Source organism: Carettochelys insculpta, chromosome 1 (genome assembly GCF_033958435.1).
Source record: "Carettochelys insculpta isolate YL-2023 chromosome 1, ASM3395843v1, whole genome shotgun sequence".
In the NCBI taxonomy this organism is placed as follows: Eukaryota; Metazoa; Chordata; order Testudines; family Carettochelyidae; genus Carettochelys; species Carettochelys insculpta.
Window position 1 is genome coordinate 322,064,335 of NC_134137.1, and position 25,627 is coordinate 322,089,961.

General features: G+C 43.0%; 1 protein-coding gene across 6 annotated transcripts in view; it reads right to left on the minus strand.

The window, feature by feature from the left end:
• The window catches only part of TMEM117 (transmembrane protein 117), a 375,771-nt gene that overhangs the window by 103,472 nt on the left and 246,672 nt on the right, over positions 1 to 25,627 (minus strand). For all 6 annotated transcript variants that reach the window (XM_075014183.1, XM_075014201.1, XM_075014221.1 and 3 more), the window contains one exon: positions 22,424 to 22,521. In XM_075014183.1, the coding sequence (XP_074870284.1) occupies positions 22,424 to 22,521 (98 nt within the window). The remainder of the gene's footprint in view (positions 1 to 22,423; positions 22,522 to 25,627) is intronic.

Here is a 25,627-nt window from a genome sequence, read left to right on the forward strand (position 1 = left end):
CTAACTGTCAGGGTGATCAAACACTGGAACGAATTGCCAAGGGAGGTGGTAGAATCTCCATCACTGGAGCTATTTAAGAAGAAGTTAGATAGATGGCTTTCAGGGATGGTCTAGAAAGTGCTCGGTCCTGCCATGAGGGCAGGGGGCTGGACTTGATGGCCTCTCGAGGTCCCTTCCAGTCCTACTCTTCTATGATTCTATGAACTATAACTTAACACCGTCCCTCCCATAATTGTGATACGATCAATGGTGAAGTCGATAAACAATCAGATAAACAAAAACAATAATAGAGTTATAAAAGGTCAGGTCCATTATAAAAGAGCCCAGAGGTTGAGGAGGAAACCATATGTACCTATAACGGGGCAGATTCATTACCACAGCACCTCCTGCTGGCTGTTCTGGGAATTGGCGCACAATGCCATGGTATGCCCACGTTTTGAATACTGCATACAGATGTGGTCGCCTCATCTCAAAAAAGACATGTTGGCATTGGAAAAGGTTCAGAAAAGGGCAACAAAAATGCTTACGAGTTTGAAATGGGTACCATACGAAGACAGATTAAAAAGATGGGGACTGGGTCTACATGGCACAGCTTTCCCGGCAGATCCATGCTAATGAACAGCCTCAAAATTGCAAACGGCTGTTCATTAGCATGGTCCCGAAGCTCATTAGCATAGCTGCGTGAGAGCTCAGTCTTGGCAGAAGGGGGTGCCAGCAGTAAAAAGGCCATGTGTACGTGCCCCTGCCGGCAAAAAGCCCCTTTGTTGACAGACCTTTATGCCTGAAAAAAAACATCCGAGACCGAGCTCTCGTGTGGCTATGCTAATAAGCTGCTTGACCATGCTAATGAGCAGCCATTTGCAATTTCGAGGCTGCTCATTAGCATGGATCTGCCAGGAAAGCCGTGCCGTGTAGACCAAGCCTTGGGACTTTTCAGTTTAGAAAAGAGGAGAATAAGGGAGGCAGGGATATGATAGAGGTTTATAAAATCATGACTGGTGTGGAGAAAGTGATTAAGGAAAAGTTATTTATATGTTCCCATAACATAAGAACTAGAGATCACCAAATGAAATTAATGGGTAGCAGATTTAAAACTAACAAAAGAAAGTTTTTCTTCTTGCAGCGCATAGTACCAGGGGATGCTGGGAAGACCAGGACTTTTAACAGGTTTCAAAAAAGAACTAGATAAATTAATGAAGGTTAGGTCCATCAATGGCTATTGACCAAGATAGGTGGGAATGGTGTCCCTAGCCTCTGTTTGTCAGAGGCTGGAAATGGATAACAGGTGAGGGATTACTTGGTGATTGCTTGTTCTGTTCATGCCCTCTGGGACATCTGGTATTGGCAACTGTAGAAGGACAGGATATTGGGAGAGATGGACCTTTGGTCTGACTCAGTGTGACTGTTTTTATGTTCTTAATTGTCTGCGTGCCTCCCTCTAGTGGTGATTCCCCATCATCACTTCTGTCTCTACCAACTGCAGTCTCTAGTCTACATGCTGGCTTCAGGAGCTGGCTTCAGGAGTCTGGATATAGGGCATTCTTCTCACTGGAATTTGAGACAAAGGGGTGGGGCAGGCCTGCCTACTAGGTCCCAGTCCAAGGACCCTATAGCTGCCTGTCACTTACTGCCCCTCCTCCTCTTTCCACTGCCTGTTTTCCCTGGGCCACTTTCCCTGCTCTTGCCTCAGAGCCTCAGTCTGGCCATTGTTAGCCAAGAGCCACGGCTGCTGGCACCATTACTTATTTGAGTGTTTCAGCTTTCATTTCAAAAAAACAAAACAGTTTCTAGCCCTTACAGTCATGGAAACACGAAATAAAGCTTGAAAATGTGAACCTTAATGGCTCCAGCACCAAAAGATAAATAAATCCCCCTCAAAATTATGTTAAATCTCTTTATTTTAAAGTGAGTCTCATGGTTTTACAGCCTGATTCCTGAGTTTTGAACACTTAGAGTTGGCTTACTGTGTTAGTGAGGGTGACTCCAAGTAGGCAGGTGGAGCTGCTAGAACAGAGCTGAGCTAATTTTTTGCAGCGAGCAGCAAATTCACCGGACAATTCATTTTTCAGGGCACTTAAACTATTTTCAAGTTCAGGTCAAATTTGGTGGGCAGTTTCTGCTGGAAAAAAATGATTTTTTTCTCAAAATGTCAAAACTTTTTTGGAAATGGACATTTCATTTCAAAATGTCATTTCAAAACAACGTGCAAAATGTTTTGTCCAAATCGAACAAGAAATTTGCAGCCTTTCATTTTGGGAACTTTCGATGAAAAAAATAAGATTCAGTTTGAAAAGGTTTGAAAATTTTTTTCAGATATTTCATTTCAGGCACTTAGCTAAAAAATCAATGATTTGCTTCACTCTACCCCAGAGGAGGCCTTTGTAGCAATGTCCTTTTTTGTGTAAATCCTAGAGCTCAAGGGATCAGGGTAGGTCTAAACTATGAAGAAAAGTTTTTATAATTGCTGCAATTTGAGTTACATTAGTAGCATAATTCAAATCCACATAGTGCAGATTTACTTCCTGCATGGTCCACACCATGCTGGGTAGACAGAAGAACACTCTCTCAGTTCTGTCACTACACCAGGGGTCTGCCACCTGTGGCTCCGGTGCCACATGCGGCTCTTTAAGGACTTCTTTGTGGCTCCCAGTGCTATGCTGCAAAGGTAATAAAACACTCCCTGATTGCTTTGGATAAATGGTGAATGTCTAAAAAGCCCAGCAACAAACAATGCATATCTAAATAGCAAGCGATGTGTGATCGCAAAACGTTCGATACCTTCCCCTTTAATATGTGCAGTGCATTGTGGGATATGATACTGTATGGCTGTTTCTACACAGGCCACTTTCTTTGAAAGTGGCATGGTAATATAGGGCCCAAAGTATGCTAATGAGGTGTGGATGCAAATTCCCCGTGCCTCATTAGCATAAGGTCACGTGATTTGGAGTCCAGAAGACCGTTCTTTCAGACTCCAAAAACGCCATGTAGAAGTGTGGCCCCAGGGGTCATCCGGAAGGAAGTCCTTCTTCCGGAAGTCCCTTCTTCCCAAAAATTTTCGGGAAGAAGGGGCCTCTGAAAGAAGGACTTCCTTCTGGAAGCTCCCCGGGGCCGCGCTTCTACATGGCGTTTTGGAGTCTGGAAGAATGGTCTACTGGACTCCAAATCACGTGACTGTATGCTAACGATGCATGGGGAATTTGCATCCGCACCTCATTAGCATATTTTGGGCTGTGTATTACCATGCCACTTTCCAAAAAAGTGGCCTGTGTAGAAACGGCCTATGAGTGTTTTGATTGTGTTGCTAACACAGTCTTATTTGCATGCATCGCAACTCTTGAATTAAGTTTTTTAACAAATTCCAAAAAAAAAAAAAAAAAGGCTCTTCTTGCTATTTTGGTTGCTGACCCCTGCACTGAACCCACTAAATCAATCCCCGGTGGACTGATCACCACAGAATCAATCCACCCCATAAGGGAGAGAATTAAAACTTTCTGCTCCCTCTGTAGCAGAAAAGAAGAAAAGCCAGTGTGGATTGCCAGAGTTCCACTTCTTGTGATTTATTTAGAATTAGTCTGTGTTCTGACTGTGATAATAAACTGTTGTTATAACTGTATTCATGAACGGACACAAGAAACTGCACAAGAAATGCCCTGGATATGTAGGTTTCTGGTTTCACACTAAGAGTCAAGTACAACAAGCAGGCAGAGAGGATTCTGCCCTAGAGATGAGGGAATCACTCCAAGGGTCTTGTTTTACCCTGAGTTCCTCACATTGGGTTCCTCAGTTCTGAACCCAATGTGGAATGATTCTCTGGGATGGTGATGGGCTGTACAGCACCGGACTCAACCCCATCAGACTTGGCTGAAACAGCAGCAACGGCATCAGTGCAGAGCTTGTTTGACAGACAGGCAAAGCCAGACTGGCAGCACAAGCACAGAGCTGACTTTGCAGCAAGGTCCAACTGGACCAGTAGCACTAGCACACAGCTCACATCGCAATGTCCCAGACAGACTGTGGTGAAGAGATGGCTGAACAAGTCTGCAACAGGTGGTGGCAGCTCACTGCCAACTGCACAGTGCCCTGAAAGGGATGCGTGTATTCAAAGACAATTTCACAAGTGGTGCCCAGGTGTCTCTAGAATGACAGAGCTGATGTCACAGACTATACAGCTGTTTGTCAGAGAGGGACCTAGTGGTGCAGATTTCACCAAACCAAAGCAGAGAGCCACTCCTATGTGCCCCGCTCCCCAAAATCTTAGTCCAATTGGCCCGAGGAGTCGGGGTTAGATGACTGGGGACTTTGATGTGACCAAGAGTTCTGGACTGGAGCAAGAAAGACAATCAGTTCTTAGTAGGCTGGGGCTGCCCATATTCCTGACCCAGTCACAGGGTTTTGCTAATTTTAAGCTAGGTAAATATATACGTAGTTATTGTGTTTCTGTCATTTGTTTTTCTCTTTTCCGCATGTGGATTCCACGCTCCCAAGCTTTGTTGTGGGGAAGAGCTGCCAGGAAAGCTGACCAAGGTGTTTCTATTTTAATTTCTCAGAGGCAGATGTACAGCTGTGGGTGGGGGCTCAAGCCCATTTTCTTATTTTAGAGAAGGCCCCATACACCGAGGGAATCCAGCCCTTGTTGCTGCCAGGGTCTTTGAAAAGAAAATCTCTTCCAGTCAGTATAAAACATTGTGTCTACTAAGAAGCCACAGCTGACCCAGCACATGCCAAAGTTACTCCAAGGGCAGCTGTAACAGAAACATAAAATTTTCCTTAGAGAAAAGTCAGAAAAAAAATTCTACAATAAAAACAAACCCTTTCAGTTTATTTGTTCTCATGCTCCTGTTCTTTAAAAAAAAAAAACGTGATGAGTATACAGATGCTGGATTACCCAGGCTTCTCACACCAAATAAATTAACAGAAATTCTGACAGGAATTCACACCTAACCAGTCTCTTGGGTCTCTATATTATACAGCTCCTCTGTTGGGGCAAAAATGACTTTTTATTTGGAATCCAAGCCACATTATGGTTAAATTTTCACTCCATCATTCTCACATCAGATACAGTTTGAAATTATTTATAATTCACCTAACTTTCCTGCTGTATGGGATCCTTCATGAAATTCCCTTTGTGCACTCCTCCAATGCTAGACATCAAAGCAATATGTCTCTGATTACATAATACAGATGGAGACCAAAGACAGGTTACAAAGCCTGCTCAGGATCATTGTCCCCCAAATAGATAAACCTACGATTAATATTCTCTACCCATCTTTAGCTGTAGGTTCAATGTTAGGAAAGCGCCATGTGATTATCTCAGTGGGAAGGGGGGCACATGTGAGAAATGGCGGGTGGAGGAGCAGCAAAAGTCTGCCTAATTGTATTACTCAGATTATCAGGGGGTCCTACTAGAACTCAGTTTACTTCTGGATGGCCTAGTGGCTGCAGCGTTCAAGACGCTCTCTTTTTGATTCATGTTTGGCTAGAAGCTTTCAGCCTGGTCACTGAGGCTATGACCACAAAGCAAAATTATTCTGAGATAACAGCTGTTATTTCAAAATAACTGTGTGAGCATCTACACTACGCACACACTATTTTGAGATAAACTGTAAGCTTCATTGCAGGAGCAATAATGCCTATTTCGAAACAGGAGCTGTGAAGGCACAGAACAGCGCTATTTTGAACTAAGCCGTCATGGTGTCCAATGGCACTATTTCAAAATAAACATTATGGCCGTGGCCACAACAGCCCTGCCTTTCAGAAGGGGTATGGTAACGTGACACTTTGGAAGATGCTAATGAGGCGCTTCCATGAATATGCAGTGCCTGGTTAGCATAATGGTGGCTGTGCAGGCTTAGAAACTGCCGTTTTGAAATGAACACCGCCTGTGTAGCTGGGGACCTTTCAAAACAGCCCCCTGATTTCAAAAGCCACTTCTTCCCATCTGGTTTTGGAGAGAGGGGCTTTTGAAATCGGGGGGGGGGGGGTTTCAAAAGGCCCCCGGCTACATGGGAGGCGTATGTTTCAAAACCAGCAGTTTCAAAGCCCACAGGGCCATCATTATGCTAATGAGGTACTGCATATGCATGGAGTGACTCATTAGCATATCCTGAAGTGTCACATTACCATAGCCCTTCCAAAAGGAGGGGCTAGCGTAGCCACAGCCTATGTGTCCAGACATGCTCTTTCAAAATAGCTGGGGGACTATTTCAAAATGCATTCTTGTGTGTAGCTGTGTTATTTCCAAATAAACTATTCTGGAATAGCTATTCTGGAATGGCTTATTTCAAAATAATGCTGATGTGCAGACGTAACCTGATGCGGTATCTATGCAGCAAAGTTATTTTGAAATAATGGCCACTATTTCAAAATAGCTTTACAAGCATCTATCCAATGCAACCACTATTTCAAAATAATATGAAAACTGTGGACACCTTATTTCAAATTTGATAAACCTCATTTTATGAAAAATAGTGCCTATTTCAAAATAGATATTTTGAAATAGGGGTCAGTAGACAGGGAATAGGAGCTATTTTGAAATACGGTACACGGTTACCTCCCTGTTTATATTCTAGAATAGTTTTTGTTGAAATAAAGCTGCTGTGTAGACATAGTATTTTGCATTAGAGCCCGCAGGAAGCAGGGGGCTCTAATCTGAACTAGGCTCTATTGTGTGTGGACACAATATTTTGGAATAAGTTATGCTTATTTTGGGGCTTCCCTGTAGTGTAGATGCATTATTCTGGAATAGTTTATTTTGGAATAATAACAATGTAGTGTAGTAACAGAGAGATAGCCTCAGCTCTCTGATTTGCTTACCTTGATAAAAATTCTTCTGATTTGTCAACCTTGATTACTATTTTTGGTTCTCTGTGCCTTAAATATTGAGTCTGTTCTGGTATGGCTATGGTCTGAAGAAGTGGGTCTGTCCCACGAAAGCTCATCACCTAATAAATTATTTTGTTAGTCTTTAAAGTGCTACTGGACTGCTTTTTTATTTTCATAGTATATAGATTAGCACGGCTATCTCTCTGTTACTATTTAGGTCTCACGTGATTCCTCCTTCATGGGACTCTTTCTGAATCACCTCAGATCAAGCAGGTACAACAGCTGTTATTAAAGCAATAAGGTTTGGGGTTTTCTTTGGTTTTTGTTTTATTTTCTGCTGAACATCATGAAATATGAAAAAGGAAAGGGGTAAATATGTATCTCAGATATGCCACTGGTATGATGATCTTGGCAATTGTGTTAGAAGTGTATATCTGAGTGCTGTGAATGGTCTGGTAGATATTTGAGGCAAGCAGTGATGCTGTCATGGTGAGGAGTGCCAGTGTACAAGGCTGTGATTTGATGGTGGCAAGGATGGTGTTTTGAGGGTGATTATTAACACTGCAGAGTTTCTGGAGGAGATTGGTCATACCCTGAAGGAAGCTGGTTCTCTGTGTTCAGCAGTTTCTGCAAGTCTTGACATTCTTTCAGTAAGAATGCCATATTCAGAGATGCTGGGTCTGCTTGGGATTCCTTGTTTGTGTATCTTGGGAAACATGTTGAAGGTCCCTGGGGTGAGTTCATGGGGGATGAGGTCATAGAATTTCTCCCGGAGTTGTATGGAGAATGGTTTGATGATATCCTTGAATTCCTGTGTGAACTGTGGTGTAGGGTCTTTGAGTTCTTTATAGTAGGTGGCATTGTGGAGCTGTTAGTTGGCCTCGTTGACAACAATCATTGCGACTGAGCACTCAAGAGCACCCCCTTTAACTGCTGTCTTGTTCTTTAAGTTAGATGCCTGGATTTCAGGCTCTTCAGGGATGGGATCATTTTTTTGTTCTCTGTTTGTACAAAGACTAGTAAAATGAGCCCTTGTTCCATGACAGGAGCCGCTGGATACAACTGAAATACAAATACATAATACCTGTGTGCAGAGTATATAGACGGGCACATTTTAAAAATCAGGTATTTTAATAGACTGTAAATGACCATTGAGAAATCTATTTCTATATTTCCCATTTATTAAAACTCTGTTTCGTATCCTTCCATTTTAAACAGCACCCATTTAAAACCTCAAGTGCTTGAATACTAATGAAATAGCTTGATTATATATAAGTTCATAATAATAAGTCCTACAAAAATTAAAATAAGAAACTCAGTCCAACCTACCTGAATAAAAAAGCAAGCAACCAAAAAGAACCACAATGACCAAAAGAAAGACTACCTAGCTCCTTTAGACCCCACCATTCTCAAAAGTCTTGTTGGCCTTAGAGCTTGCACGGATGGTGGTCAATAGGTTCAGATGATTTAAAGAGAAAAATGTGCTCAGCTGTAGGAAAAAGCCACATAGGATATACTTGAACTTTTCAACATTTTGTTCTTTTTCTTTCAAGCATGTCTTTGAAGAGGCTCGTGCTGCTGGAGCAACTAAAGGAATTCAAATGTATGCCAACTCCATTTTAATGCAGTCTTCTGACTATTTCTTGGCCTGTGCCTCCTCTCGCAATTGTATGATACTTGCTGCTTAATTAAATTAAATTAAATTCAAGTTACTTTGTGGAAGAGCTAGTGGATGCTGGTGGGCAATGAGTTAGATGGATTGTGAGAAACAAAGCTTCCAAAAGTTAGCCTCTGTCAATAATTTTTTCCACAAATGATCCTCCCTGGCACTCCCATGCCCCTGTTACTCCTCACACACAACATCTTGATCCTACTCGGATTGAAATCCATGGGACTTCTCCCATTGTCTTAATTAGAAACAGGTTGGGGCCAACAAACACACCATAACAACCATTACGTACAAAGCAAAGCACTCTAAATGAGAGCCAAGGTCTTTCTCAAGGAAAAATCACTCATTTCAGTAGGTAACATTTGAATAGATGGAAGATGCTAAGTAATTACTGACTACTATACTGGCATTGTCTTTGTTTTACAAGCTGTTTACTTAGGGTTTTGACTGAAGTGAGGACTGTAGCTTATGTTCATCAGAATAAACTCTCTGAATAGAGTAACTAAAATAAGTACATTCTGAAAGCTAAATAGTTCTATTGTAAGAACTTGGAACATATAACTACTTCTTCTGAGGAATTTAACAAAAAGCAGAGATCCATAAAAACGAAAAAAGTATCAGCATGTGCATTAGAAAACAGAAAGTCTTCCAGGAGCCTTTTGTTAATATAATGTGCTTTATTGACATTTTATTTTTAGCTAAACTAAACATTGACAGCCTTTGTTTTAGCTACTGCTATTTCTGCTGTCAAGTTATGAGAAGACTACATATAACTACTTGAAATTAAAATATTAACACAACATCCTTATTATTATATCTATAAGGGAGATTTTTGAAGTTGTGTACTCAATATAGATAGTCATCAGTAGATTTTCAATTTAAAAGCTTTATAAATTTTGGCAAAACACAAAGATAGCAAAATAATAAAGAACCTAAGAAAGATCCCTAACTCTTACATTTACGTTTTCTATACAAGTTAACTGAGTACAACTGAATTCATATTTATATTTGTGTTAAAATGTATAGCGGCAAAGTATTTATTTTAATTTAAAGGGTTCTACTCCAGTGATGGTTGTGGCATAAGAAGCTAATTGAACAGAATGGACAAGGCTCGCTCAAACTGGCATTATTCAATTCATTGTTTCCTGTTGCAGACACTCATGCCCAGGTGACTATGACTGCCGGTTTGAGGCCCAAAAGTGTTTAGTTTACACGTAAAAACAGAAACGTCTAGAAAACACACACAAGCAAACACACACTCGAAACATCCAAAAAAGCTGCTGTTTTAACTTGGCTTTTCCTTCTTTGGGGTTTAATTGTTTGTCACAAGCTACACGACATTGCAGCATCTCCTGACCTGGGTCCAGGTCTCTACTGACACCATCAGGCCTCACTTAGGCCTCGACCCCCTGCTTAATAGCCCTCCTCACTTTACAGCCTTCTTTACTTGCACTTCACCTATATTGAGCTCATGTACAAATAATAAAATAACTTAGCAAGCAATATATGAATTATGTCGCCCCACAATCTCCCCTGGATCAAGTCATGGGCCAGTGGTCATCAGCTCTCAGTGGCAGCAGCATAACCCTGCTGTCCTCTCAGAATTTGCCCAGGCAAAACCAGTTGCTCTGCAGTTATAACTTAGCAAATTGCTCTGCTGATGATGCCCAAAAAGGAATCAAATTCAGCTCATCAGGACAGCCAAGAGTCAAAAGGGGTAATATATTGGTGTCAAGTGGCACTGAACCACTGAAGTAAATGGAGATACACAGATTTACACCAGCTAAGAACCTGCCCCAGTACAACCCTGCAAATATAACATTGTGTTATACATACAAACATGGAGAATCTTATTAACGTTAACTGAACAACTTTTGTCAATTAGTGCTTCGCAGTTCAAGTAAATATGCACAATCAGGCCCAACGTATGCAGAGATGAGTTCATTGTTTTTTTCCTTAGCCTTATGTATGTTATAGAATGACTCCCTTCTGTTCAACTGGGAGTCATATAACCTTTTAAATGTGTATGCTGTTAAGAAATAATATCTTCAGTGACCAATATGGCTTGTGATTATCGCTTGCCATTTATGTAATTTACAGTTGCTTACATGTTAACATGCTTTCTAAAACAAAATGAGTACACACAATAGTGAAGAATGCATGAATGGATGCTCTGAGGATGAGGCAAGGTTCAGTTAGATGCATGAAAGCTTGGCTGTCTGGCTTCAGCAAATTCAAACACATGTCTTTGAATATACCATTATGGAAACAAACAGTTAAAAATGGCTCCAACATGCCTTGACTGCTTTAATCATTATATTTATTTTGCAGAACTGAACTGATTTTTGGAACTCAGACATGACAAAGGCCGTGAACAATGATTATAATTGTTAGAAGGATGAAACACATGAGCCGCGTCTACGCTAGCTGTGCGCTATTTTGAAGTTGAAATCGACGTAAGGCGGTGAGAGGTCGAAATCACTATCCCCATCAGAAGATGGGAGTAGCACCCTATTTCGACATCCAACGTCGAAGTAGGGTGTGTGAAGACAATCCACGTCCCGTTATGTCGAAATAGCGGGGTCCTCCATGGCGGCCATCAGCTGAGGGGTTCAGAGACGCTCTGTCCAGGCCCTGCGAGGCTCACCGCGTGCAGCAGCCCTCAAAGCTCCATGTACCTGGATTTCCTGTGGCAGGAAGCTGAGAGTGTGCAGGCAGCAGCACAGATGCATGCATAGCCTGCACGCCCTGCAGACGCCCCAATCCACTACCCAGCACCCATAGCAGCCAGCCTGCCCCCCAAGCACCCACAGGGCACGCCCCCCAGGGGGACACAGGGCTCCCAGCTGTTCAGCCAGGGAGGGAAGAGGCAGCGGGGCCCCTTCTGGTAGGATGGCGAGATCCGGGACCTGCTGGGACTTTGGGGTGAGGAGGAGGTGCTCCAGGTAATGGCGAGCAAACGGCAGAATGCAGATGCATTCGCCTGGCTGGCCGAGGGCCGGTCCCCCTGGGGCCACCCTGTCTGCACTCCTGACCATTTCAGGAGTAAAGTCAAGGAGCTGCGGCAGGGTTACGCCCGGGCCTGGGACACGGCCAGCCAGTTTGGGGCCACCTCCTCCACTTGCCCCTATTACTGGGAGCTCAGGGAGATCCTGGGCCCCTGGTACACTTCCTCCCACCCGGCCACCCTTGACACCTCAGCTGAGGAGCTCCAGCAGGCCCTGGAGCCGGAGTCCAGCCCAGAGGGCAGCCCTGCACCCCAGGGGCCCCCAGAGGAGTCCACCCATGGGACAGCGGAGGAGGAAGAGGGCTCCAGTGATGGGCGGCTCTCCCACAGCTCCAGCAGCAGCTCCACCGTGGGAGCAGACCATCAGGTATATACCCCAGGTGCACACCCTCAGGTTAAGGGGAAGGGGCAAGGGGCATGACCAGGGTCCCCCATACACCCAGGTGACCCTGGCCCACCATGGCCCAGCCAGACCATGGCCCCAGGACAGCAGCGGCATGGCCCCCCCAGAGCCCGTCAGCACCTGCCTCCAAGGATAGCACAGCGCCCCATCCCTGGGGTAGTGGGGAGAAGAACCCCTGAAGGGGGTCACCCATGGGGACACCACACCCTGTCCTGGGGGACAGGGGATGAGGACCCAGCAGTGGAGGGGTGGGGGATGTGGGCCACAGGTCAGGTCCCAGACTAATGGCTGTCTTCACCCTCCCCGCTCTTTTCTGAAGCCACACCATCTGAGGGCCACGAGAGTGCGGGCGCCGTGTCTGTTGTGCTGGACAGCCCGCTCAGGACATCACGCCATGGCAGCCGAGCGACGGAGCAGGGACCGGCCCAGGGACGAGCCCACCACCGCTGGAGCCAGCCATGGGCGTCTGCTCACCCCCATGTCCTTGCCACCCTCCAGCACCAGGAGGAGGTGTCAGAATGCCACCTGCAAGTGGAGTAGCGCCGGCTCCACTTGCAGGAGTGGGCACTGGCTTGGCGCCAGGAGGCCTGGTGGTCCTTCGTGCAGATCTTTGAGCAGATCACCGGGACCCTGGAGTGGATCGCCAAGTGGATGCCACCCCCCGCCGCTCCAGCTGCCATCCATCCCAGCTGCCCTCCACCTGCCATGGAGCCTGCTGAGGAGGAGGACCGCAGGGCTCAGGAGCCAGCCCGGCCATACCTGCCAGTCCTCCCCGCCCTCACCCGGCCTCGACAGGGCCTCCAGTGCAGGCGTGGGTTGTGCCCCCCCACACGCCAGGCACTGGACAGTAGGGAAGGAGGCCAAGGACTGGGCCACCCAGGCCCCCCTCCTTTGTACATAGTTCCCCCCTCATTGTACATACTTGTCGTGCCCCACTCCCCCTTTAGTAGCTGTCCCGCCCCCCTAATGTACATAGTTCTCCCTTCCTGTTTAAAAATATTCACCATTTTTGTTGGTTTCAATAACGTTCGGGTTTATTTTTAAAACAAAAATGTGTGTCGTGTGCTCTCAGGGTGCAGTAGTGTTGTTGTGGGGGCAGTAGTGTGTTGTGGATGGTAGAGGGGCACTTCGAAATTGCCGCGGCTCGCCACCGCGCGGCTCGTCCAGACGGGGCTCATTTTCAAAAGGACCCTGCCTACTTCGAAGTCCTCTTATTCCTATCTGCTCAGAGGAATAAGGGGACTTCAAAGTAGCCAGTGTCCTTTCGAAAAGGAGCCCCCTCTGGACGAGCCGCGTCAATTTCGAAGTGCCATGACCGTCCGCATGCTAATGAGGCGCTGAAGATGTATTTCAGCGCTTCATTAGTAAACTTCAAAATGGCCATTTGCATGGCAATTTCGAAGTTTTTGGCTAGTGTAGACCTAGCCCTAGTGTTTTTTGACATTGTTTAACAGATTTTTGAAAGCATGCGGAATAAAGCTTGAACCTGAAGTACCGATTTGAAATTAAGGGTGCAGGTGGATGAATCTACAAGGCCTCTGCATAGTAAAGCCTGTGAGAAAGGGGGGAAAAAATTCTGGGCCTGAAGATCTTCCAGGATCAAACTGTACTTAGCTTTACAGTCCAAAACCACAGTGCGTACAAGGATGTACTTACATTATGAAGCTCTGTTCTAGGGAGACTGTCTGTTATTTCTAATATATCGCATACAGCCACAATATTTTTTTTCAGTCTGTGGGGACACGTGTTAGTAAAATCCTGCCACTTACAGAGCCGTGTTCGTGTCTGTTTGCTGGCAGTCTTTAAATAAAATAATTGTTCTGGTCAAACTGAAACTGATCTTTTTTTTCTTCCTGAAAAGTTTAACAAAGTCCAAAAAACATTCATTTTGGGTCAAATGATGCATTGTTCCATTTGTTTTCTGGGCATTTTTACCTATTGTTTAGCAACCGAAATGATAAGCTAGAGCCAAAAAACCAGAGGAAACAAGGAGGAGTCCAGCGGCACCTTAAAGCCTTAAAGATTTGGGTTTTTAAGGTGCCACAGGTCTTCTCATTGTATTTTGCTGAAACAGACTAACTCAGCTACCCCTCTAAACCGGAGAAGATGGCAGCACCTGCTTTATACCCACGTGCTACAGCATTCACCTGGGATGGGAGAGAGACAGCTTCAAATCTCTATGCTGGAGTAGACTTAAACCCAAGTCTCCTCTCCTTCTACATGAACGCCCAAGCTCCCAGTCTATGGGCTATTCTCAGGTGAGGCACTTCTCTTCTGTTAAAGCTGTTCCATATTGTATAAAATACTTACATAGTGATTGGGGCATATAGGGAGAGGGAGTGAGAAAATGGTCCTGTGGCTCAGTGATGAAGGTACTTGCAACATGTGAGATCTGGAAACCAGTCTCTTCTCTAATCACTATTTTATTTAAATATCAGCCTTAAGCATTGCACGGATAGACATGATCCTATTTTATGGAATTACACAGTCATAAATCCTACCCAGAAATATATAAATAAACCATCAGTGCTGTTGGGAATGGGAAGCCTGAACCAATCAAATCTAACCCTTTACCAAAGAGCACTTGACTATTGACACTAACGTGAAAGAAAACAAAAAGGGAAGAACTTGCCAGTGCTAAATTAGAGGAATGTATTACTCATTTCTCCAGTGGATTTTAAGATAATAATCCTACAATAAAGAATCAAAATTTAAATCAATAGGAAGTGTACGGCTTAGATTCACAAGACTGGTCATGCTGTAAGCCACACTTTTGGCTTATGGCTGGAACCCTTAAGTCAATTCCGCCTCATACTCACTGCCTATGCACTTGAAAAGTCATTTCAGTGTTTGAGATCAGGGAAAGGTTCCAGGTTGCAGGGGTGGGGGAATCATGGGAACCTCCACACATGTCCAAAGCTATGTAGGAGATAACCCTATCTAGGCAGTTATATCAGCTCCATCCATTTTCTATCATGCCGGCACAGCAGGCTGAGTTTTAAGAGCCTAAAGGAAATCTTGAAACCTGCAAAGATCCCAAGTTGTCCGCAGCCGCGAGAGGCATTTATACAAAGCTTCACTGCCTCCACACTTTGTTCCCTCTGGCTTCCACTTACCCTAAGGCAGCATGGTTATTCTAGGAATGGTGCCGATGTGGTCCCTACTGGCATCTGCAAAGACACCTAATATTCCATCCACAACAACAACAACAGGACTTTTTGTTGCTCTCGAAGATACAGACTAACACGGCTACCTCTCTGATACTTATTCCATCCACAGTGTGCTTTGCAGATCTGGAGGGGAAGCCTAAGGAGGTAGGCATGTCCTCACTGACTGTTAAAACTCCACCCACGCACTGGGTAAAATCCAAACTCAGCACTTTCTTTTCGTAAAAAAAAAAAAAAAATTAACAACAAAGTTAATCTCCAGTCTTTCCACCAGGTTTAGCAGCTCTTTGCACTCTTCTCTCGGAGTTTCTCACCCCCCACCCTAGCTCCTGTCTACCCAGAGAGCCCCAGTAACCTCTCTTCTTTACATCGGAAGTAATTAGTCACCCACCTGTCTGAGTGGATTGGCAGACACCCTTCAACACTTTGACTACATCTACACTACAAGACAAATTCGAATTTAAGGAAGTTAACTCGATTGTACCACATGACTGTGCTCACTGTAAATACCACTAGCTCGATTTAGGGAGAGCACCAATATCGATTGCATAATACTGTCAGAATAAGGTAGGTGTAGCATCAAGGTCGAAATTAACAGTGCGAGTGAAGGCTAGTGTGGAAGTGCCATGTCTTTGAATCAAATTCATTAGCCTCCAGAGGCTGACTGGTGCTATGGCACCTGGCTCCCAGCTGCCCGCCACTCACGGAACCTGGAAAACTCACCAACGCAGCAGCCTTGGTCAGTTTCCTGGCTCCTGCTAGTGGTTGGGAGCCAAGAAACTGTGGGCACTGCTTCAGCTGGCTCCTGGCTGCCCTCCACTCATGGGAGCCAGGAAACTGACCGGAGCAGCACCTGGCTTCCTGATGTGCCTGGGTCTCAGCTCCCCCAAACCAGGTGCAGCAGTGCTGGTCAGTTTCCTGGCTCCCACAAGGTGCCAGGCACCCAGGAACTAGGAAGAAGGATAAGCACTGCCAGTGACCGGGGTGCTGCAGAGCCCAGGGGAGAGGTCACACCATGTGGGACAGAAGGAACTGTGGACAAGATCCCACAGTGCACTGCTGCCCAGGCAATGTTTGGCCACTCTAGTGTGGCAGCACTAACTCAACTTTGTGTGGACTTTGTGGGAAGTGAGGATACTCAAAATCAAATTAATAAAACCCAGCATTAAAAAATCAAATTTAATAAAATCGAATTTATCTAGTAGTGTAGATGTAGCCTGTCTGAGCAAGGTAAGCGCCTGCAAGCAAGATGGAGTGCTAGAGATACACACCACTGGTCTGTTCAGCGAATTACGGCTGATACATGGACTGTGGCAGTGGAAAATACGTGCCTTAGAACATTGGCTCTCAGCCTTTCCATATAACTGCACCCCTTCTGGCAGTCTGATTCGTCTTGCATGCCCACAAGTTAGACCTCATTTAAAAACTACTTGGCTTTCAAACACAGGCATAAAAATACTGAAGTACCACTCTATTACTGAAAAATTACTTTCTCATTTTGACCACATAGTTATAAAATCAGTCGACTGGACTATAAATATTGTATTTACCTTTCCATGTATAGTATACAGCACAGTATAAATAGGTTCTTTAGCCCGTAATAACCTTGCTAATGCTTTTTATGGCTCCTGCTGTAAAACTAGACAATTAGGTATTTGAATTGCGATACCCTCGGTGTACCCCCGGGGTATATATACCCTTGATTTCAGAACCGCTTGTTTAGAATGAGAAAGAGTTAATGAGTGAAGTCAGGCTCACTGATGGGGGGAAAGGGAGAGGGAGAAAGAAGCAACTGCACTGGGGCCTGTGATTCAAAAGGGCTTGCCACTACTGTTTCAGCAGCAGCATCTGAAGCCACAGGCCCTTTAAGTTGTGGCTGGAGCTTGGGGCAGCACATGCCAGGAGGCGGTAAGGCCTGGCAGAGGAAGAAGGGGCATGATGCAGTCCAGCCAACAATGAGGCCTGGCAGTCCCTAGCCATGTCGCTTCCACCCAAATCTCCAACCCTTCCAGGAGTGCAGAGTCAGCCCCCTCCCCTGCACCTTGCCCAGGGGCCGAGCCATTCAGTCCGTCCACCAGAGTGAAGTAAATGGGAGAAAGTGAGTAACATAACTCGTTCCTCCCTTGTTTTTCATGGCTTACCCTTCTGTGACATGGAGTCTAGAAATCTTAACTTAAATGAAAGAACTGTTTTTTTCTGGGACAGTATTTAATTAAGGCTGACAAAGCTACGAAATCTACTTAGCTATTTTAAATGCAGTGCACAATGAAAATAACTCATTTTAATAAGATGTCTTCGGAAACAAATACAAGAGCTGTTTTCAAAACTGTAAAAGCCAAGTATTGCTCCAGTAATGCATTTATTATTGTGATTACTGCAAAGCAAGAAGTACTGAAATACAGCTGATCAGGTCAAAACCTCAATTGGGAGCACCACAGGAAAAAAAATACAGTAAAAAGCCTATGTGTAATTTCCATTCTGGAGTCATGGTGATCAATCTCAGATGGAAGTTCCCACAGTTATATAGTAAGAAATCCCACACTGAACTCTGCGTAAGAGTGTTCTTTTATAAAGATAAAATAGTTTCCTGTAGGAACTGAGTAACCTTTGAGTAAGCCATAACATTGACTCTTTCTGAATTACATTCCTTTCTTGTTGAATCTATGTAAGATGGCTTCTAGTTTTAAAAATGCTGAAATGTAAAGAAAATTAGATCAATATGTTGACATACTAAATATTATAAGAAAGGTATTCAGGTGCCAAACTCAGGTACATAAATGTTAGGAAATGTCACATTCATAATTGCCTCTGAGGCCTTAATTTTATCCCTTTCTGTGTCTATTCTATGCACTGAGATGAGGAAAAAAATATGCGATCATTCACTAAGGACTGTATTGTATTGATTATGGAACAAGGGATGCCCATGAAAGGGTATCTTGAAGGATTTGACCCTTATCAGTGATTTGACTGGTCAAATATCCAGTTTGTTTGCCCTGTCCTTGTAACTGCATATGCACATCAGGTATTACGGACCACACATCTTTTGCGTTCAGACGCAGGCTTCTGACATTTTAAAAATTTTGCTATCGTTGTGACTTATCCTTTATTTTGAGTAGTTAAAGGATAGCGCACTGGACTGACACTTATCCCAATGAAACGGCTGTGCCATTTAGAAGATACTAATTAAGACGGTTCTACTACTTCTATGTTTTGGTGGCATTTTCTATTTCAGATGTTCCTTTCAGACAGCTTACCAAAACGAGTCCTTTGATGTCACAAGACCCGAAGCAGAGCAAAAAAAAAAAAAAAGACAAATATTTTATATTACCACCCATCATTTTAGTCAGCCTTCTCTCTCCCTTTCTCCTCTTCATAAAGAAAAATGAAAGTTTATGTGACACACACTATTGCTGTGTCTACACTAGCCCCCTTCTTTTGGAAGGGGCATGGTAATGAGTGAGTTGGGAAGATGTTAATGAGGTGCTGTCATGAATATGCAGTGCCTCATTAGCATAACAGCAGCTGCGCTTTCGAATCATGTGCCACTCATCTAGATGGGGGCTTTTCGAAAGGATCTTCCTGACTTTGAAAGCCCCTACTTCCTAAAACCAAATAGGAAGAAGTTGCTTTCAAAGTCCAGGGGGGTCCTTACGAAAGGCCTCTGTCTACACGGGTGGTGTGCAATTCGAAAGTGGCACTTTCAAATGGTGTGTGGCCACCATCAAGCTAATGAGGCATTGCATATTCATGGAAGCACCTCATTAGTACCTTCCCAACTCACTCATTATAATGCCCCTTCTGAAAGAAAGGGGCTAGTGTAGATGTAGCCTGCATATAAATAATTTCTCTATTTAATATGGATTCTTACCTAGGATGCTTTTATTTCATTGCTGATAGCTACAAATAAGAGGTTATGATGCTCTTTATGTTCTGAGTCATCTTTAAAAACACTATTTAAAAGCGTATTTATGAAAAGAAACATCTTTTATATGAGTACATTTCTATTTTGAACTTTTAGTGTAAATATTATGTGAAAACAAATAAGACTTTATACTACTTTGTCCTGTAAAAAAAATCCAAAACATCTTTTGTATGGACACTAAAGTGAAGTTGTTGTTGTTTTCTTTTTACAGAGATTGTTCTCTGTGGCTATGGCTACACTAGAAGCATCCATTGATAGATGTTTCTGTTGGAAGAGATTTTTTGACAAAACACCTGTCTACAGAGTGTGGCCATACACTCAAGCTGATCAAAAGAGCAATCTGCTCTGTCTACAGAGAAGCTGAACAGCCTGGCCACTTTCTCAGCAAAACAGCCAACCAGAAGCATAGGAGACAGGGCTGCCCAGTGCCCTGAAAGCCTGTCTGTTGACAGAAGGCCACCCCAGAGCATCCACACTGCTTTTTTATTGACAGAATCTGACAACAAAGGCACTCTTCCTCATCTAGGAGAGGCCGAAGGTTGTTGGAGGAAGTGCTTAGTTTTGACAGGTTGTTAACAAAACACATTTTGTGGGTGGAAATGAGGCAAGTTTTGTAGACAAAACTCTAGTTTTGTTGAAAAAACTTGTTAGTGTAGCCATAGCCCCAGTCTTGCAATATTCTCTCTCAGAAGTAAAATATCTTGACCATGTTGCTCACTTATCCCCACTGTGACTTGTCTCAATAGTTTCAATTTTTCCTCAAATGACAGTCTTTTCATGACTAACTAACTGATCCACCAGACGCTATGGATTTTCTGAGATGGGTTGGCTAGAATTTAGCACTGTATTCCAGGCAAAGATGATTGCTTTACATCATGACTTGATCTTTTCTACCATGCTAGATATGTATTTCAACATTGTGTTTGCCTTTTTGAACACCACTTCTGAAACAGGTTTTCATTGGGTTTTTCACAACAATGCCCGGAGTTTATTATTTTTTCCCAAACACAACTGATTTCAGGCTCAGCAATATAGCTCATTATTGCTTTCAATACACATTAGCTTGCATTTATGAACAATCAATTTCATCTGCAATTCTGCTGTCCATAAACCTGGCTTTCTTATATCCCTCACAGTCTTCTTGGCTGTGTCTACACAAGAGTCTTTTCCTGGGAAAACTGGGCTTTTGTTGAAAAAAAAAAGCAGCACATCTACATGCAAAATGCGCTCTGTCAACAGTCTGCCGACAAAACCTGGCACATCTGTCGGCAGCGTTACACCTCCCCCCATTCAGGTATAACGCCTTGCTCGATAGTGCTACATTGACAAAACAGCTTAGTAGATGCTCCAGGGCCCTTTTGTCAACAGCCAGGGCTTCTGATTTACCAGGCAGCCCTGTTTGCAGAGCTTCTGGTCAGCTGTTCTGTTGAGAGAGAAACAGGCAGTCTGGCTGCTCCCTGTCGACAGAGCGGTTTGCTCTTTCAATCTGCTTTTATATGTAGACACAATCTGCCGACAGAAGTTTTGCCAGGAACTCTCTTCTGACAGTGACTTCTGTTGATAGAGGCTTCTTGTGTAGACGTAGCCCTCTAGTCTTGACAAGCCTAAACAGTGTTCAAGTATCGGGGGGGTAGCTATGTTAGTCTGCATCCATAAAAACAATGAGAAGTCCTATGGTACCTTACAGACTAACAGATAAATTGGAGCATAAGCTTTTGTCTGACAAAGTGGGTCTTTGCCCACAAAAGCTTATGCTCTGATATATCTATTAGTCTATAAGGTGCCACAAGACTTCTCATTGTTTTTACTAAATAATGTTATGTCTTCTGCAAACTTTGCCACATTTCTGTGCTGTCCTTTTTCCCCAGTCATGGCTAAACGCTAATCCTAGTGCAGAGAATTGAGGCATTCCATTTTTAGTGTTCAACATTGCAAAAATTGCTATTTTATTCTTTCTGTTTTCTATTTCTTAGACAATTTCTGAGATGTGTTGTCTCTTACCCGTTAGTCTTCTTAATTACCTTGTGTAAGGAACTTGGTCAAAGGCCTTTTGAAAGTCCAGGTACATTAGATCCACTGGTTTTCCTGAATCTACTATTCTCCTGACATTCTCAAAAGAGGTCTCACAGACCAGAGAGGGATTATTTTCCCTTAGAAAAGCTATGCTGTTTCTTTTATCATATAACAATCTAAGGATTTTTATAATTTATTCTTAATTACTATTTCAATGAGATTACCTGGTACTGAACTGTCAGTGGTTAGCCACTGCCAGAATCATTCCAGCTCTTCTAAAAAAACTCATAAACATTTATTAATCTGCAGACTTTCAGTATACTTGATTTTAATGAGAACTGCATATTTTTGTTAGCTCAGTCCCTTCATTCTGAAGTCAGCCCAGAATGAGTCTGTGTCTCCAGTGTGGCAAATCCTGGCTATTGTTTTTTTTTGTTTTTTGTTTTGTTTAAATTATCCATTTGTTCTGGCACACCTTTCTGACACCCCCACCCCAAATTTCCTAGAGTATCTCATCTTTATTGCCTGAAAAAGTGAATATCCCAGTATCCACTGTTGTAAGGACTGATGCAAAGAAATGATTTAACTCTGCTATAATATATCCTCTTGAATGTCTCTCTTTAATCTTTGCTAGAACTGCAGACCCACTAATATTCTCACAGGATTCTTATAGCCGAAGAATGGCTTATCCCTTTATGTGTTTCACAATATGTTCTTCAAATTCCTTCCTAAACCATATAGACTTCCTTTTTTATTTTACTTGCTATCATTTATATTCCTTTTTATTTGCATGACTTGGGCTGGAATTGTGAAGAATACCTTTTGCTTCATGTGACTCCTGTACCCCATTATTGAGCCACACTGGCTTTCTTGTTGTCTATTTTTTATACTCTCTCTTTTAAAAAAATCTATTGGCCAAATTTATTTTTGCATTCACATTAAAATGCAAAATGTTATCACATTTAATTGGAGGCACACAAGAAAGCATGTAGATGTTTAATTACCTTATTTACAGGAACAAACAGGTAATTAGACATCTCAATGTTATCACACGTGCCAGCAATTTTTATCCTACGGTTTTGTGCCCACAAATACCTGGACAAGAAATGGAAGCCAGGTTGAGGCAATTTTAAAATTTAGCTCATATGTCACATTCTTATTAGAGAATGCGTATGTGTATGCAGTATTGGCTTCAATGGGCCTGAAGCCTTGCTGTTCATATAAAATTGTTTTAACAGGGTAACAAATATTGTATGAAATTGTATTAGAAAATATAGCTCAATTCCTTCATCAGTTCTATTCTTATCATGTATTCTCTTCAACGTTCTTCACTGCCAAAGAGATTAGAGTGCATTTTGGCAGAGGTTTGGATGTCTATTCAAGGTTCACTTACAATAATTGGATTATATTGTTTTCCTACCAGAATAAAATGATCCTAACATTTCCCTTCTTCCAGAAAGCCCTGGCAGACTTGCCCCACTCCGGATAGGGCTTGTCCTGAAGCATCATATCTGTAACCTATGGAGGAAGAAGGAAATAATTTAAGTTTAAATCCGTGTCATAAAGTTTTAAACACAACATTTTAGATTTCAAAAGCTTTTTTTTCCAATTTATACCTTTCTAATCAACATTTGCAACAACAACAAAGCTGAAAATCTGAACAAAAATATTACCTGCAGCTTTCTTTTCTACATGACAAGTTATTTTTGAAATAATTTATGCAATTTGTACTACACAAATTGCATAAATTATTTCAAAATTCCTTATTCTGAACTTGGTCCCATCCAAACAGGCACTGGAGTTCAAACGAAATGCCTATTCCAAAAGTTCATAAACCCTCATACATCGAGGGGTACTGGAACTGCAATACCGTTCTCGAAATGGCACCACTGTTTTGAGCACAGGGAAAAGCTATGGCATTATTATTTCAGGATACATTTGTATCCTTAGGCAATTCTGCAGCGTTAGGCTACACAGCAGTGGTGTTATTTCGGGATAAATTTGTACCCCAAAATAGCATCACCATGTAGACATAGCCTTAGGCTACACAGCAGCATTATTCCTGAAAAGCTATTCCAGAAGAGGTATTCTGGAGTAGTTTATTCAGAAATAACACAGCTACACATAAAATGCATTTTGAAATCGCTCTCAGCTATTTTGAAATAGAGCATCTACACACAATAGAACCTGTTTCAAAATAGAGCCATTGGATGCACCATGGCTTATTTTGAAATAGGCTCTATTTCTGTCTCCGCAGACCCTACTTTGAAATAGGCTCTATTTCCTGTCTCCACAACCCCTGTTTTGAAATAGGCGCTATTCCTCATACAATGAGGTTTACCAATTGCGAAATAAGGCATCCTCCATTTCAAAATTATTTTGAAATAATGATTGCATAGGGTAGACGCTCACATAGTTATTTTGAAATAGTGGCTGCTGGTTTGAAATAACTTTGCTGTGTAGACATACTCTTATTCAAAACCTACTTGACCTCTGGTCTGCTCCCTTCAGCTGCGGCAGATACACTGTTGTGAGAGATGTAAGAAGGCTCATGCATTGTCAAAGATTCATAGAAGACAAAAGCTAATCTAATCGAGCAAGTTACTTGTGAAGATATAGAAAAAATTGGATCTAGATTACTTTCTTTGTTGCCATTTGTGGAAGGCAAACAGCAGTGTTCCAGTCCAGCCAGGGAAGTAAGCCCAAGTTCAATGAGCACATCATCAGGAGAATTTTAGCTATGAAGTCTAAATTGCAGTTCAGGGGATCAAAGCCAAGGAAGCATGTGCAGTAAGGGCCATATGCTACCCACGATCTGCTTTTAATCCCATATGCAAATGAGAAATTTACTCACAGAGTAAAGGCAATATATGATCTAAGACTTGTGCTGTTCCTTTACATGGTATTTAAAAATTGAAAGGCTTATTCTAATTCTTCGTACTCATATTTACACAGACCATCTGTCAGACTCTGCCCAGAGACCCATACACATGTACTGCTTTTGGATGATTCACAAAAAGAATGAGAAGTGGGTCTGAACTAAAGCAATAGATTTTAATACCTATGATCTTTGGGCATGTTAAAATGCCATACCTTGTTTTACTTCTGATGAACACTCTTGTAAAATATTGAAAAATACAGTAGTCATTTTATCCTCCAGGCTTATAAGAAAACCCAGTGGCGGGGAAAACACACAGAAGTTTAAAAAAAAAAAAAGAGCAGTATAAAGCCCTTGCTGCGAAAGACAGTAAAACAACTGCTTATCTGCCACTAGCTTCAGTACATTTTTAAACTGTTAATTGCTTTGATAAATGTAAAAGTAACTTCTAATGAGATATCAATAGAAAAAAAAACTAGTTTTATTCAATTCCAAATAGAACCAAGTTTTACAGAAAATTTATTCTTTTTATTTTCTTCCTGGTTTATTTTTGAAACATGGAGTTGTTTTGTTTTGTTTTGTTTTTTGAATGAATCAGCTAGCATGTGAATTGGTACTTTCTTTCAAAGAGATCTTATAGCATTAATGAAAAGGAACACACAACCCACATTTAAATTCAAACCACACAGGAATCAAATATATGGAGATACATATCTCATAGAGCTGGAAGGGACCTCAAGAGGTCATTGAGTCCAGTCCTCTGCTCTCTCAGGCTACGTCTACACGTGAAGCCTACTTCGAAGTAGCTTATTTCGATGTAGTGACATCAAAATAGGCTATTTCGATGAATAACATCTACACGTCCTCCAGGGCTGGCAACGTCGATGTTCAACTTCGACATTGTGCAGCACCACATCGAAATAGGCGCAGCGAGGGAACATCTACACGCCAAAGTAGCACACATCGAAATAAGGGTGCCAGGCACAGCTGCAGACAGGGTCACAGGGCGGACTCAACAGCAAGCCACTCCCTTAAAGGGCCCCTCCCAGACACAGTTGCACTAAACAACACAAGATCCACAGAGCCGACAACTGGTTGCAGACCCTGTGCATGCAGCATGGATCCCCAGCTGCGGCAGCAGCAGCCAGAAGCCCTGGGCTAAGGGCTGCTGCACACGATGACCATAGAGCCCCGCAGGGGCTGGAGAGAGAGCGTCTCTCAACCCCTCAGCTGATGGCCGCCATGGCGGACCCCGCAATTTCGATGTTGCGGGACGCGCAACGACTACACGGTCCCTACTTCGACGTTGAACGTTGAAGTAGGGCGCTATTCTGATCCCCTCATGGGGTTAGCGGCTTCGACGTCTCGCCACCTAACGTCGATGCTAACTTTGAAATAGCGCCCGACACGTGTAGCCATGACGGGCACTATTTCGAAGTTAGTGCCGCTACTTCGAAGTAGCGTGCACGTGTAGACACGGCTTCAGTGGGACTAAGCACCACCCCTTTCTGTTTTTTCTTACATAAGTTGCACAAGATCCTTAACTAGCCCCCTCAAGAATTGCGCTCACAACCTAGGGTTTAGCTGGCCAATGCTCCAACCACTGAGCTATACACCAGCCAGCTTCTGGCTTCTCGGCGCTCAAAGGATGAGGGTGTTTAACATATTGCAGAACTGGGCCCTAAATGATGATCAGAACTTTAGGCATCTATGGCATGTACACAAACGTGTACTCTGATTCTTAGC